The 14966-nt window shown below is 40.0% G+C and overlaps 1 protein-coding gene across 2 annotated transcripts in view; it reads right to left on the minus strand.

The window, feature by feature from the left end:
* The window catches only part of nudcd1 (NudC domain containing 1), a 121271-nt gene that overhangs the window by 20711 nt on the left and 85594 nt on the right, over positions 1 to 14966 (minus strand). The window contains exons 7-8 of one of the 2 annotated variants that reach the window (XM_031903384.1): positions 14470 to 14614; positions 10907 to 11026 (exon numbers count right to left, since the gene is read on the minus strand). In XM_031903384.1, the coding sequence (XP_031759244.1) occupies positions 10907 to 11026; positions 14470 to 14614 (265 nt within the window). 2 annotated transcript variants of the gene reach the window in all.

The following is a 14966-nucleotide window of genomic DNA, read 5'->3' on the forward strand; positions in this document are numbered from 1 at the left end:
TCTCATAGAATAATCTTAATAGTTAAATGCCTATTTGAGCACAGCGTCATTCTGAAATGTAAGAAAAAAATTATATATATTATTTTTACAGCCAGAACAGAATAAATGAATATGCTGTCACTCCAACTGAAGTAATAATAGAATTTGCTGGATTTAGATATTGTGGGATTTAAATTCATGTAAAAAAAAGAAAAACAACAGTTCAGTACAGGTATGGGACCTGTTATCCAGACCTGGGGTTTTCCGGATAAGGGATCTTTCTGTAATTTTGATCTCTATAACTTAAGTCTGCTAAAAATGATTTAAATATTGAATAAACCCTGACATACCCGGTTGGCTAATAACTTTGTTTTGGGTATAAGGCTGTGATGCGTTTAATTCACAGCAGGGAGGGTAAGAGGCAATGGGAATACTGCACCAGAAATGTTTCCCCTTTTATGTTCCAAACTCCCCAAACGACATACTGAGCTTGTGACACAACTGAACTACCAGCGAGGCACAATACAGCCTACCCAAAAAACCTATGCCACAAGGTAATAATAAAGAAAATGTGCAGGCTTTGCGGATACTGGGATGGAATGTTTGGGGCCTAAACAATAAAATTAAAAGAGCCACAGTGTTTAACTTTCTCAAACGCTATACCCCCGATGTGACATGCTTCCAAGAAATTCACATCACAGGCAGCAAAACCCTAGCTCTCAGGCGCCCATGGGTGGGATGGGCGTATCATTAGGAAATCAGTGCAATTTCAAATGCTGGCTATACAACACGACCCGCAAAGTAGATACATTTTCCTTAATTGTATAATAAACTCACATCCACTACTACTGCTGAATGTGTATATACCACCCCCATACCATCCCGAAGTAATCCGCAAAGGTGCAGTATTTATGCTACAATATCCAAACACCCCAGCTCTATAGCTGGGCGATTTTTAACAATACCTGGGACGCCAACCTAGATACACTACCTCAGCAAACGCCGCCACAGGGTGTAGTTCCACACCACAAGGACACATCCTTCGCCAAGCTGGCATCCGAAATAGGACTCCATGACATATGGCGTCTCCATAACCCAGGCCAATGCCAGTATACGTGCCACTCGGTTACACACAAGACTCTATCCAGATTGGACTACGCTCTAGCTAACCATTTAGCACTGGCACTCGCACCCCAGGCGGAACACCTGCCCAGGGGAATATCCGATCACTCCCCCATCCTTATAACTCTCACTTGGTACGAAAACAAACCACTACCCTTTTGGAAATTCAATGCTTATTGGTTAAACCTATTCCCTGAGATAGAAACGCAAGAAAATGAATGGTCCATCTTCCTAGAGGCCCAAACCCCAGACACTGATCCCCTACTGCTATGGGAAACCTTTAAAGAACACTTGAGAGGCTCTCTAACCGCCCAAGTAACTGCTATTAAGCGCACTACCACAGCTACAGAGCTCCGTATAAGCTCCCAGGTGACCCAAGCTGAGGTGATCCATACTCAGACCCCTACCCCTCACAACTATGAGCAGCTCAAGCTACGAGAAAGAGAATACAATAACTACTTACAAGTAAAAGCCAAGCGCAAACTATTTTTTGCAAAACAAAACTTTCTAGAACATGGTGATCGCACAGGGACCCTGCTAGCAAAGATAGCCAAAGCAAATGGTACACCCCCAGTAATCACTCAGATACAGGATGAGACAGGACAAATACTAACAAACCCACAGCAAATAAATGCACGGTTCCAATGGTACTACCAACAATTATACAGTACCAACTCCCTCTTCTCACAAACAGAAACCCAGTCCTTTCTATCTGAAATACACATCCCGAAATTTACCTCAGCACACAGAACAATACTTAATGCCCCTATTACTTTAGAAGAGATCAAGACAGCTATATCCCTACTGCCCAATCGGAAAACCCCAGGTCTAGATGGACTACCATCTGAAATATACAAACGACATGTAGACTACTTGGCCCCGAAACTCCTAGAGATATATAGCACAGCCAAAACGCAAGGCGTTTTACCACCCTCTATGGCAGAGGCATTAATCATACTGATACCAAAACCAGGAAAAGACATACTAGATTGCAGCTCCTACCGACCTATCTCTTTATTAAATACGGATGTTAAAATCCTGGCAAAAATCTTAGCCAAAAGACTGTCCTTAGTAATCCACAAGATCATACACCCTGACCAAACAGGCTTTATGCCTGGAAAATCCACAGCACTCAACATAAGAAGGGTTTATGAAATAATCCAGGCACACCAGGTAAATGCAAAAGACGAAGCCTTGGTCTCGCTAGACGCGGCCAAGGCCTTTGATTCCATGGAGTGGAAATTCCTATGGGCGGTACTGGAACAAATAGGCAGCGGCACAGAATTCGTGCAATGGGTCAAACTATTATACTGCTCCCCTAAAGCCAGAATAGCCACTAGTGGGTGGACATCTGAACCCTTTCTGTTAAGTAGAGGAACAAGGCAAGGATGCCCACTCTCACCCCTCCTATATGCCTTGGCTATCGAACCCTTGGCAACTAAAATCCGGGCTGACAACCAGATAGAGGGAATGAGAGTGGCAGAGTACACAGACAAAATTGGCCTATATGCTGATGACATGATCCTGTTCTTAAAAGACACTACCCGATCCCTTAACCAAGCACTCACAATAATTGAAGAAATAGGCCAGTACTCTGGGCTACGTATTAATTGGACCAAGTCCAATACCTTTTACATCAAAAGGGACAGAGAACATAGACCACCCCTAGATCACCCACTAAAAATAGTCAATACTTTTAAGTACCTAGGCATCAACATCACAAGAGACCCAGGCGACTATATACAGGAAAATATGCACCCCCTTATAAAATATGTAAGGGACAAAACAAAAACCTGGGGAAACTTACCTCTCCCAATTGCTGGCAGGGTGAACCTAGTGAAAATGTCACTACTCCCTAAAATACTGTACATAATCATGCACTCACCCATATTCCTGGCACAAAAACTATTCCAAATAATAACATCCCAGATCCTCACATTAATCTGGAAAGGAACTAGACCCAGACTCAAACTAGCACTGCTACGAAAGCCCACTACAGCAGGAGGCCTAGCTCTCCCCCACTTCCATTTATATTACATCTCCTCCCAACTAACGCAAATCTCCCACTGGTTCCACACACAGAGCCAGCATAGTGCCAAACGAATGGGATTCACTGGCCCAATACCCACAAGGGATAGGATATACCACTTGCTCAAAGGATACTCGGGTTGCCCCACCCCTAGACCAACCAATACACTCATGGTACAGGTACTTAGACTATGGGATAAAGCTAATAAACTTGTGCCTCACAAAACAGGAGTGATAGAGCACTACACTCCAATCTGGGAAAATCGTACTCTACCTGAATGCTGTACAATGCAAGGCACTGTGCTCTGGAAAGAGAAGGGTATCTGGTGCTTGGGTCAAGTCCTAGACCACAACACTATCAAATCATTTGAGCAACTAAAACAAGAATACAACCTCCCCAATCACTACTTATTTCGCTACCTACAACTACGACACGCCTTAATACACTCCTTAACCCCAATACTATTGTGCATACGAACCCCTCCAAAACAGCTTGGCAAGACAACACTGGGCGGAGAGACCAGGAAGAATGGGAAGAAGCCCTAGAATCCCCTAAGTATGCCTCCCCATATACAAGAGAACGAACAATCCAGATTTATATACTACATAGAGCATATCTGACACCTCTAACTCTCAAACACTTTCGCCAAACCACAGATACAATATGCCCCAGATGTCGCTCAGATAACCCCCACTTCTACCATTTAATATGGTCTTGCCCAATCCTCATAAATTACTGGAAACAAATAACACAATTCATCCATGACATGATGGGTTCCCCAGTACCACTAGACCCTAATGTGTGCCTACTGGCCATCCATGAACACCTGTATCCAAATACATACAAAAGAACAGCAATAACCGAACTCCTCCACATAGCCCACAAACACATAACGAGTAAATGGTTATCAACTGAATCCCCAACCCTAAGCGCAAAACGCCGAAAAAGACTCGCGAGTCTTTTTCGGCGATTTCCGGAAATCGCCCCGCCGCGTCTGCCATCCCGCCGGCGACTTACATGTTCGCCGGTGGGATGGCAGGGGTAGGCAACTCGGGGAGATTAGTCGCCCGCGAACAGGGAGTTAATCGCGGGCGACTAATCTCCCCCGTGTGCCAGAGCCCTAAACGGCTGGAGGACACTCGTAAACCAAGCACTCCCCTATAGAGAAATTACCTATAAAAACAGAGGGCACCCAGACAAATACGACAAAGTCTGGGGCCCATGGCTTGAAAATCCCCGAACAACAACACACTGAGAACTAGTATACACAAACACCCACTATACAGAGGCCAAATTTCTCCGAACGACCACGGTGTCTTGCATTACCAACCTATGTCATACTACGTGAATTTTTTTACGAAATATGTATAAAACTTTGTGCAAATACAAAAAACATAGCAATGTGCCTTGAAAATACGAACACATTTTTTATTGTATAAACACAACAAACTCAGATGTCAACCCAGTTTATGTTGCTTTTATCTGTAAACTCAATAAAAATTATTGAATCAAAAAAAAATATTGAATAAACCCAATAGGACTGTTCTGCCCCCAATAAGGGGTAATTATATCTTAGTTGGGATCAAGTACAGGTACTGTTTTATTATTACAGAGAAAAGAGAATCATTTAACCATTAAATAAACCCAATAGGGCTGTTCTGCCTCCAATAAGGGGTAATTATATCTTAGTTGGGATCAAGTACAGGTACTGTTTTATTATTACAGAGAAAAGTGAATCATTTAACCATTAAATAAACCCAATAGAGCTGTTCTGCCCCAATAAGGAGTAATTATATCTTAGTTGGGAACAAGTACAGGTACTGTTTTATTATTACAGAGAAAAGTGAATCATTTAACCATTAAATAAACCCAATAGGGCTGTTCTGCCCCCAATAAGGAGTAATTATATCTTAGTTGGGAACAAGTACAGGTACTGTTTTATTATTACAGAGAAAAGGGAATCATTTAACCATTAAATAAACCCAATAGGGCTGTTCTGCCCCCAATAAGGGGTAATTATATCTTAGTTGGGATCAAGTACAGGTACTGTTTTATTATTACAGAGAAAAGGGAATCATTTAACCATTAAATAAACCCAATAGGGCTGTTCTGCCCCAATAAGGGGTAATTATATCTTAGATGGGATCAAGTACAGGTACTGTTTTATTATTACAGAGAAAAAGGAAATCATTTTTAAAAATTAGAATCATTTGCTTATAATGGAGTCTATAAGAGATGGCCTTTCCATAACTCTGAACTTTCTGGATAATGGGTTTCCGGATAAGGGATCCTACGGTCTTTGCATGTCAAAATTTAGACTGAAGAAATAATGGGTTTCACGCTTATCCCTTCGCTCTGTACTTTATGTACAGCCCAGTTAATCCTATCTTTCTATAACATCTTTCTTCCAATATTGCAGTTAAAAGGTATTACAAATTTATTGGCAAATACATTGCCGGAAAATTTATGATAACAGCCCCGGCATTGGCACGTGATTTTTCTTTTGCCAAGGCTGGTAAAATACAGGCCAGGCCTTACTGACAGCCTCTACTCTGTATTAGCGGCCAAAACCCGAATTCCTCCCTACGTCTCTCTTTATCATATCCCTACAGCAGAGTAGAGCTGTGCAATCCAGTGACAAAACCTTTGAAAACTATAACATTTTTCTATTATGGATAATATTTACCAAATTATTTTTAACAGCCCCCAGTAAGATCACTGTATGAGCACTCCATTAACCCCACACATGTCAGTAAAATCACTCAAGAAACAGCACTTTTAAAAGCAATTTGTTGGTTAAAATGAGTATTACAATTGTTTTATTCATTTTATTTAAGCTTGTTGTTATTTCATCTTTTGAACAGTTATTTTTATTAATTTACTCACAGTGTGAGTGGGCAGCAGGGCAGGCGATTGTGTGGGTTTCAGGGCAGGCAGATGTGTGATCATTTTGGTGTCAGTGAGGGGGGCAGGGATTGTGTGGGTGCCAGTGTGGACAGGCAGGGGTTGTGTGGGTGCCAGTGTGGGTGGGCAGGGGTTGTGTGGGTGTCAGCGTGGGCAGGTGATTGCATGGCTTTCAGCGCGGGTGGCAGGGAAAACAAGATGTGGGACCCAAAAGGTATAGTAATAAAAAAAAAAAATCAAACTGCCTTCTTATTTAGCATATAAACAATTAGCGGAAAGTTAAAAATGAAGATTTATGTCCCCTTTAAACTTTATATAAACCCTTTGTGCTGATGGCCCATGGAGAGAGTTAGTTGCCCACGATAGATCTCTGCTACCACGGGTGACTAACTGCTCCGGAATGCAACGCTCCGGCTTTCAAGTACAAGGAACGGTTTTTAAAAAGGAAACCATATTTTTAAAAAATTTTAATTATTTCATTAAAATAGAGTCGATATGAGATGGGCTTCTTGGAATTTGTAATTTTTTGCAAAACATGCTTTCTGGATAATGGATTCCAGAACTGTACAGATCATAAGGGGAATCTTTTTATTGTGTAAATGTGCTGGAACACCATCCGGTGTTGGCTTTATAGAAAGGAAAGGCAAGTTCAGGTGCAGGACAGCCTGATTGAAGTAAGGGTTCTACATGGTTTCAAAGAGTTAATCTGGTAAACAGCTGCCAAATTTTAGACTAGGCATAAACATTGTAATGAAAATTCCCTCTCACGGGATTAGCAGCATAACCAGTATTTTTCTGTGACACAAATATTCAGTAGTGCCCTATGCTCAATATATATCTATATATACCAATGCTCAATTTATATCTATATAGCTCAGACACACAAGCCTTTTACAGGGTTGACAAGGCATGACGCACATTACACACACATAAATGATATAAATGATATTATATATATATATATATAGAAAATAATCATCTGTGGCCAGCACACCCTTCAATGTTTCATCAAAAAAATTTTTATTGCAGATATATTGTTAAAACCAATGTTTCGGTCCTTGTTAGGACCTTTCTCAAGGATAAAGGTCCTAACAAGGGCCGAAACGTTGGTTTTAACAATATATCTGCAATAAAAAAAATTTTGATGAAACATTGAAGGGTGTGCTGGCCACAGATGATTATTTTCTATGCACACATAATTTTGGCTAAGCACCCCGCAGAATATTGAGCCTTGGAGTGCGGACACCATTTGGATTGAAATATATATATATATATACATATAAACATACCTATGCTCAATGTATAACGGTATATACCTATGCTTAATGTACAGGTATGGGACCTATTATCCAGAATGCTTGGGACCTGGGGTTTTCTGGATAAGGGATCTTTCCGTACTTTGGATCTCCATACCTTAAGTCTGCTAAAAATCATTTTCAAAAATTAGAATTATTTGTTTATAATGGAGTCTATGGGAAATGACCAATCCGTAATTTGGATCTTTCTGGATAATGGTTTCCTGGATAATGATCCCATAAACACATGAGCCTTTCACAGGGTTAACAGGGCATGACATACATTTTCAATATAGGTCCTTTTCAAAAAATTAGCATATTGTGATAAAGTTCATTATTTTCTGTAATGTACTGATAAACATTAGACTTTCATATATTTTAGATTCATTACACACAACTGAAGTAGTTCAAGCCTTTTCTTGTTTTAATATTGATGATTGTGGCATACAGCTCATGAAAACCCAAAATTCCTATCTCAAAAAATTAGCATATCATGAAAAGGTTCTCTAAACGAGCTATTAACCTAATCATCTGAATCAACAAATTAACTCTAAAAACCTGCAAAAGATTCCTGAGGCTTTTAAAAACTCCCAGCCTGGTTCATTACTCAAAACCGCAATCATGGGTAAGACTGCCGACCTGACTGCTGCCCAGAAGGCCATCATTGACACCCTCAAGCAAGAGGGTAAGACACAGAAAGAAATTTCTGAACGAATAGGCTGTTCCCAGAGTGCTGTATCAAGGCACCTCAGTGGGAAGTCTGTGGGAAGGAAAAAGTGTGGCAGAAAACGCTGCACAACGAGAAGAGGTGACCGGGCCCTGAGGAAGATTGTGGAGAAGGACCGATTCCTGACCTTGGGGGACCTGCGGAAGCAGTGGACTGAGTCTGGAGTAGAAACATCCAGAGCCACCGTGTACAGGCGCGTGCAGGAAATGGGCTACAGGTGCCGCATTCCCCAGGTCAAGCCACTTTTGAACCAGAAACAGCGGCAGAAGCGCCTGACCTGGGCTACAGAGAAGCAGCACTGGACTGTTGCTCAGTGGTCCAAAGTATGTCATTCGGAAATCAAGGAGCCAGAGTCTGGAGGAAGACTGGGGAGAGGGAAATGCCAAAATGCCTGAAGTCCAGTGTCAAGTACCCACAGTCAGTGATGGTCTGGGGTGCCATGTCAGCTGCTGGTGTTGGTCCACTGTGTTTTATCAAGGGCAGGGTCAATGCAGCTAGCTATCAGGAGATTTTGGAGCACTTCATGCTTCCATCTGCTGAAAAGCTTTATGGAGATGAAGATTTCATTTTTCAGCACGACCTGGCACCTGCTCACAGTGCCAAAACCACTGGTAAATGGTTTACTGCCCATGGTATTACTGTGCTCAATTGGCCTGCCAACTCTCCTGACCTGAACCCCATAGAGAATCTGTGGGATATTGTGAAGAGAAAGTTGAGAGACACAAGACCCAACATTCTGGATGAGCTTAAGGCCGCTATTGAAGCATCCTGGGCCTCCATAACACCTGAGCAGTGCCACAGGCTGATTGCCTCCATGCCACGCCGCATTGAAGCAGTCATTTCTGCAAAAGGATTCCCGACCAAGTATTGAGTGCATAACTGAACATAATTATTTGAAGGTTGACTTTTTTTGTATTAAAAACACTTTTCTTTTATTGGGCGGATGAAATATGCTAATTTTTTGAGATAGGAATTTTGGGTTTTCATGAGCTGTATGCCACAATCATCAATATTAAAACAAGAAAAGGCTTGAACTACTTCAGTTGTGTGTAATGAATCTAAAATATATGAAAGTCTGATGTTTATCAGTACATTACAGAAAATAATGAACTTTATCACAATATGCTAATTTTTTGAAAAGGACCTGTATATATAAACCTATGCTCTATATATATACAAAATCAAAATATAGATGCAAACCAGGTATTTTTAGTAAGAAAAAAAAAAAAACTTTTAATTAGCATCATTAAAAAGAAAACAGCCCGACGTTTCGGTCCCCATCTCGGACCTTTCTCAATATCTCTCAATATATCTCAATATCTCTCAATATATCATCTCTCTCTCTATATATATATATTTCTTTTATATATTATATATATATATATATATATAAAACTATATACCTCAATGTATATCTATAAAAACATATGCTCAATAAATATCCATATCTATCTATGCTCAATACACATCTAGCGTATGAGCCTTTCACAGGGTTGACAAGGCATGACATACATTTTGGTCCAGGGCAGATAAACATGGTTTCACCCGAATATCTGTTTACACTGAGAAAATGGTTCGCCACATCCATGAAATGAGGTTGAGGAGTCAAACAACGTACAGAAAGGTTTCGTGTATCACTGAGCTCACTGTTACAGTGTGACGAGCTGCACAGTTTATATCTACAGGCATAATAAAATAATACAGTAAATTTTCTCTACCCTGCAAAATGCTTTGCCTTCATAAAAACAAATCTCCACTCAATAAACAGTATTACCTTGAAAAATTGAAGTGCATGCCCTGGCTGTGACACCATATTGGTCAGACTGAACCAAAATCAAATAAGAAATCTAAAGCTCACAAAGAGGGGGGGACTCATTCTTGCCACTTGTGTTAGCCCACATTGCTCAGACTGAACCAAAATCAAATAAGAAATCTAAAGCACACAAAGACGGCGATGTGTATTGGCCCATATTGATCAGACCTGTTCTTGGACTGAAACAGACAATGAATGCATTAAGAGAGGAGAAGCTCTTATGATAAACATGCCCCCCCCCCCCCTATGTTTGCTCTTCTTTTCAGTAGCTTGGAATAGAAATAGGCAGATATATATAACTGGCTAAGAGGAGAGGGGTGGTGTATAATGCGTCGCTTAATGGAATACTGAAATGGGAATGGATACCATCATCAAAATAAAAACATATTTTATTATATTATTTATATCTACCTTCTTCTAGTAACACAATTCTAGTGCAAAAAACGTCATTTCAGTACAATTACTGAATTTTTTGCCCGGTTCCGGGAGAGCTGTACAATGTAGAGGTGTGCATTTGGGTGCAAGGTGCACATAAAGGGAAGCACATGTGTGCGACATAGGCAACCACATACACTTACCAGCTATTGCATAGGTGGAAGAAGGAGGGCGTATTAGTACAAGAAGCAGTGAGAACCCTTTGCTTAACACCTGCTAAATGTAAGTATTACTACAGGGCTCCCCTGTGCCCGAGCATGCTGCATGTTCTAAGAAAATAGGGTTATGGTATGCACAGTTTTGATAAAGGCTTGTTAAAGGGCTGGATTGAAGCCCGAAACGTGTTCTTTTGGCACTTGAGTAAAGATTCACATTTTTCAAAACAACCGGAGTGCTGCTGTTTTCATCATTTTGGTATGCACAGTTTTGAGCCCATTAAAGGGGCTGATAACAAAAGGGAACTTCATATTGATTGATGCTCATTATATCTATTCTTCTTTAAAAGGCTTCAGGCAGGCCCAAGGCAGAATTGAATCCATGTACTGAATCTACTAGGAACTGCATTTCAAACAGAAAGCACATATTGCTGTATAATTTCTTACCACATGTGTGGCCTTCAGACGTGCACCGTCGAATCTGCACAAACTCGTACTGTCTTCCAGAAATAAGTCACATTCTTCCAGCTCCTGAGCATTGCATGGGGGTTTCTCAGTCTCTGGATTTGGATTCTGAAAAAGAAGAGAGAGTATAAAAGTATCATTATTAGAGCTGACACTAAGGGGGAGATTTACTAATCCACGAACGGACCGTCTCTTATATTTTGTATATTACACTATTAAAGAAGACATACAGCATTAACTAAAAACCCCTCCAACTTTGTAGTCAATAATGAATACTATATGGTACTTGTTTCAATCTGGGCTCAAAATGGTCAATATGATTAAAAATGGCCCTTTTAGTAGAGCTTCCCATAGATCGGCTATGGTCCCTGTCTGTGATTGGTGAGCGTGTTCTAACGGTCCCTGCCAGATGCACAGTAGGGGGCATAGCCAATCACATCCTTGCATTAACACAAATAAAGACAGGCTTCAGTTCCCTATCAGGTCAGTGTAGCTGCTGATTGGTTCCTACCCTACAGTGCTGAGTGCCTCTAGCGCCCCTGCACAGCCTGGAAAGAAGGCGACAGGGAGTGGGATAGATGGGCAGGACTACGGGCACATTATTGATTTTCATACCATATGCCCCTTTTATATTGCCTTTAGAAGAATAGCCTGTATTATGGGGGTACATATAGCATGTTGTTTATAAACCTTGGACAAAGCAAGATTATTGCCCATTGATGTCACATTTCATTGCCATTGCATGAGACTGAAATGTAGCCTATAATTACATTTATAAATCCTTTCTTCTATTTTTGATATAGGCTTCAACCTGAATAATTCATATGTCATAATAAACACTGCAAGCGGTGTGAGGCTTTGTTGGCATTATAAACAATTTGTATTCGTGCCTCTCCTTTAGCAACGTAAATAAAATGATCAGGAGCTGAACTGAAGAGCCAAAACACCACTTTTTTCTTTCCTGTATTTATTATGTTGTTGATAAAACAGCATCTTAATGGCACCTAAGTGGCAGAGGATAATGTGGGCAAAAACACACGGGACAAGTAAAATCAATCTAGCTAATCAAGAGCACTCTTCATGCGAACATCAGAGATCTTCCTGCACTTCATTTTTCCTGTTCACTTGCTTTATTTGCAGGATAGGATTTTAGTTTGACGTTAGAGAACAAATATTGCCCAAGCTTCTTAGTACATGTTATGTATTTCATAGTCCATTGCTTAGCTGTCAGTCTCACGTAGCACAGACTGTCCACCAATCCCCTAAATTGTATTGGATGGTAACACAGATGCACATCACTGCAGATGACTACACTTTGCCACCAATTTAGTGATACAGCAAATAATCATTCTGCATCTGTAGCTTTGCAATACAGGCGTGAGATCCCTTATACAGAAACCTGTTATACAGAAAGTTTTGACTTACAGGAAGGCCATCCCCTGTAGAATCCATTAAAAACAAATAATTCTAATTAATAAAAATTGATTCTCCGGCTTCTAAACGAAAAAGTGTAAAAGAGACCCACACAATACAGAAACCCCTAAATACCTATCACTGCAATCTGGTCCTTAAAAAAATTTGAATAAATACCATTTATATATGCTGAAATCAAAACAGTTCTTCTCTTTCTGCATCATTTGAAATCCTGGCAGGGGAGGAGAGACTAAAACATTGATGTTACAAATTGTAACAACTTTTCCACAGTTTACAGACAGCATGTAGGAACTACATAACCCACAATGCATTGCATTAGGATGTTCCTTTCCTTATTGATATCACATGTGCAGGGAACTGTGGGATTTGAAAGATGCAGGCTGAGGACAGTCGACTACGGTAACTGTTCCAAACCATATTATTACAATAAAAATCCTGAAATGGCTGTATATTTGTTAATTGATTTATTGATTTTCAAAAAGCTTAAGTTTTGGGTGGAGTTCCCCTTTCATGTCATAAGGTATGGAGATCAGAATTATAGAAAGACCCCCCTATCTGGAAAACCCCCGGTCCTGTGCATTCTGGAAAATAGATTCTATACCTGTATATTATTTTGAGTAATTGCACCAAGAAGGCTCAGTATCCCTTCATTTTTGTAAATGCTGTGCACATTTTTTTTTATTTAGTACATGCAACTAGTTATTGGTATACAGGAAATGGAGAGGATGAAGAATTGCAGATATTAACTAGAGATTATGCACCGGACCCAAAATGCTAAAGGGCCTATTTTACTAAATTGATCTTGAACATCTATAACATGTAAAATTGTAGGGAATGGGAAAGCAAGGAGCGTGTAATATTAAGCGATTAGGGGATTATGCACTAAGTGGGGCACATTTTTGTAATCTCTTGTAGATAGGATGCATTACTGTGTCTAATGGAATCATCTATCCAGGTATAATCCCACTGTTTTATTATTTCTATGAAGTTACTGAAGAACACAAAGTGCAGGTCTAAAGTGCCTGCTTTGTAATAGACTTGTATGAGATGAAAGTACTTCAGGCCTGGTACCCAAGTACCAAACAATGGATGGCGTTGGCATAGTTGCCCAGCTTGAATTTATTGCGATAAATGGAGAAACAATCCCTGCATTTTAGATGCTTCATCCACAGAATGTTTTGGCATTCCATATATATTGACATAGGTGAGTGCAGAGGGGCTTTTGTATTTATCTAGTACCCTAATAACTCACATGTAGCACACAAATTGTACTATTGACTTTTCCTACGTGATCTGCAGAGCACATCCAAAAAAATGGTAAATAAACCATCTCATTATCTGTACTTGATCCCAACTAAGATATAATTACCCCTTATTGGGGGCAGAACAGCCCTATTGGGTTTATTTAATGGTTAAACAATTCCCTTTTCTCTGTTTTAATAAAACAGCACCTGTACTTGATCCCAACTAAGATATAATTTCCCCTTATTGGGGGCAGAACGGCCCTATTGGGTTTATTTAATGGTTAAATGATTCCCTTTTCTCTGTAATAATAAAACAGTACCTGTACTTGATCCCAACTAAGACATAATTACCCCTTATTTGGGGCGGAACAGCCCTATTGGGTTTATTTAATGGTTAAATGATTCCCTTTTCTCTGTAATAATAAAACAGTACCTGTACTTGATCCCAACTAAGATATAATTACCCCTTATTTGGGGCAGAACAGCCCTATTGGGTTTATTTAATGGTTAAATGATTCCCTTTTCTCTGTAATAATAAAACAGTACCTGTACTTGATCCCAACTAAGATATAATTACCCCTTATTTGGGGCGGAACAGCCCTATTGGGTTTATTTAATGGTTAAATGATTCCCTTTTCTCTGTAATAATAAAACAGTACCTGTACTTGATCCCAACTAAGATATAATTACCCCTTATTGGAGGCAAAGCAATCCTACTGGGTTTATTCAATATTTATATTATTTTTTAGCAGACTTAAGGTATAGAGATCCAAATTAAGGAAAGATCCCTTAACCGGAAAACCCCAGGTCCTGAGCATTCTGGATAACAGGTCCCATACCTGTATTTAATACCATAAAATTGCTTACCATATCCTCAGAAGTGAGATGCATCAGTTGCTCGGCTATTGCCGCAGTTTGTGTAGGGTCTACTATGTATTCCCCATGTTTATCACCAATCACCAGTTCTGCCCACGTGCTTCCTGGCTCTCGCTTGGTTAGAGTGACCTCTACGCTGCAGGAAATAAAGAAACAGCAATTGTTTTGATAAATTAGTTAACATTATTATATATTAAAGAATTGCTATAACAGGCAAACTACTAGCTTGACCATGTCTAATGATGAAAAGTCTTGAAGTTTAACTGGTACCTGTAGCTGGTAGTGACAGACCCAGGGGGCTGGAAGAAAGAGTAGATTAAGCCTATACACTTGTATGCAATTTAGGGAAACAAAGAATATTCTTTCTGCTTGTTAAGGTAGTACAGGTAATCCCTTGGTGAATTAGGCTTTCCTTTAAAAGATAACTATGCCATACACAAATATTCTACCCCTAGGCCATACACGCAGTGGCTCCGGGTCATTTTCTT

The sequence above is a fragment of the Xenopus tropicalis genome, chromosome 6, assembly GCF_000004195.4.
Source record: "Xenopus tropicalis strain Nigerian chromosome 6, UCB_Xtro_10.0, whole genome shotgun sequence".
Classification (NCBI taxonomy): Eukaryota; Metazoa; Chordata; class Amphibia; order Anura; family Pipidae; genus Xenopus; species Xenopus tropicalis.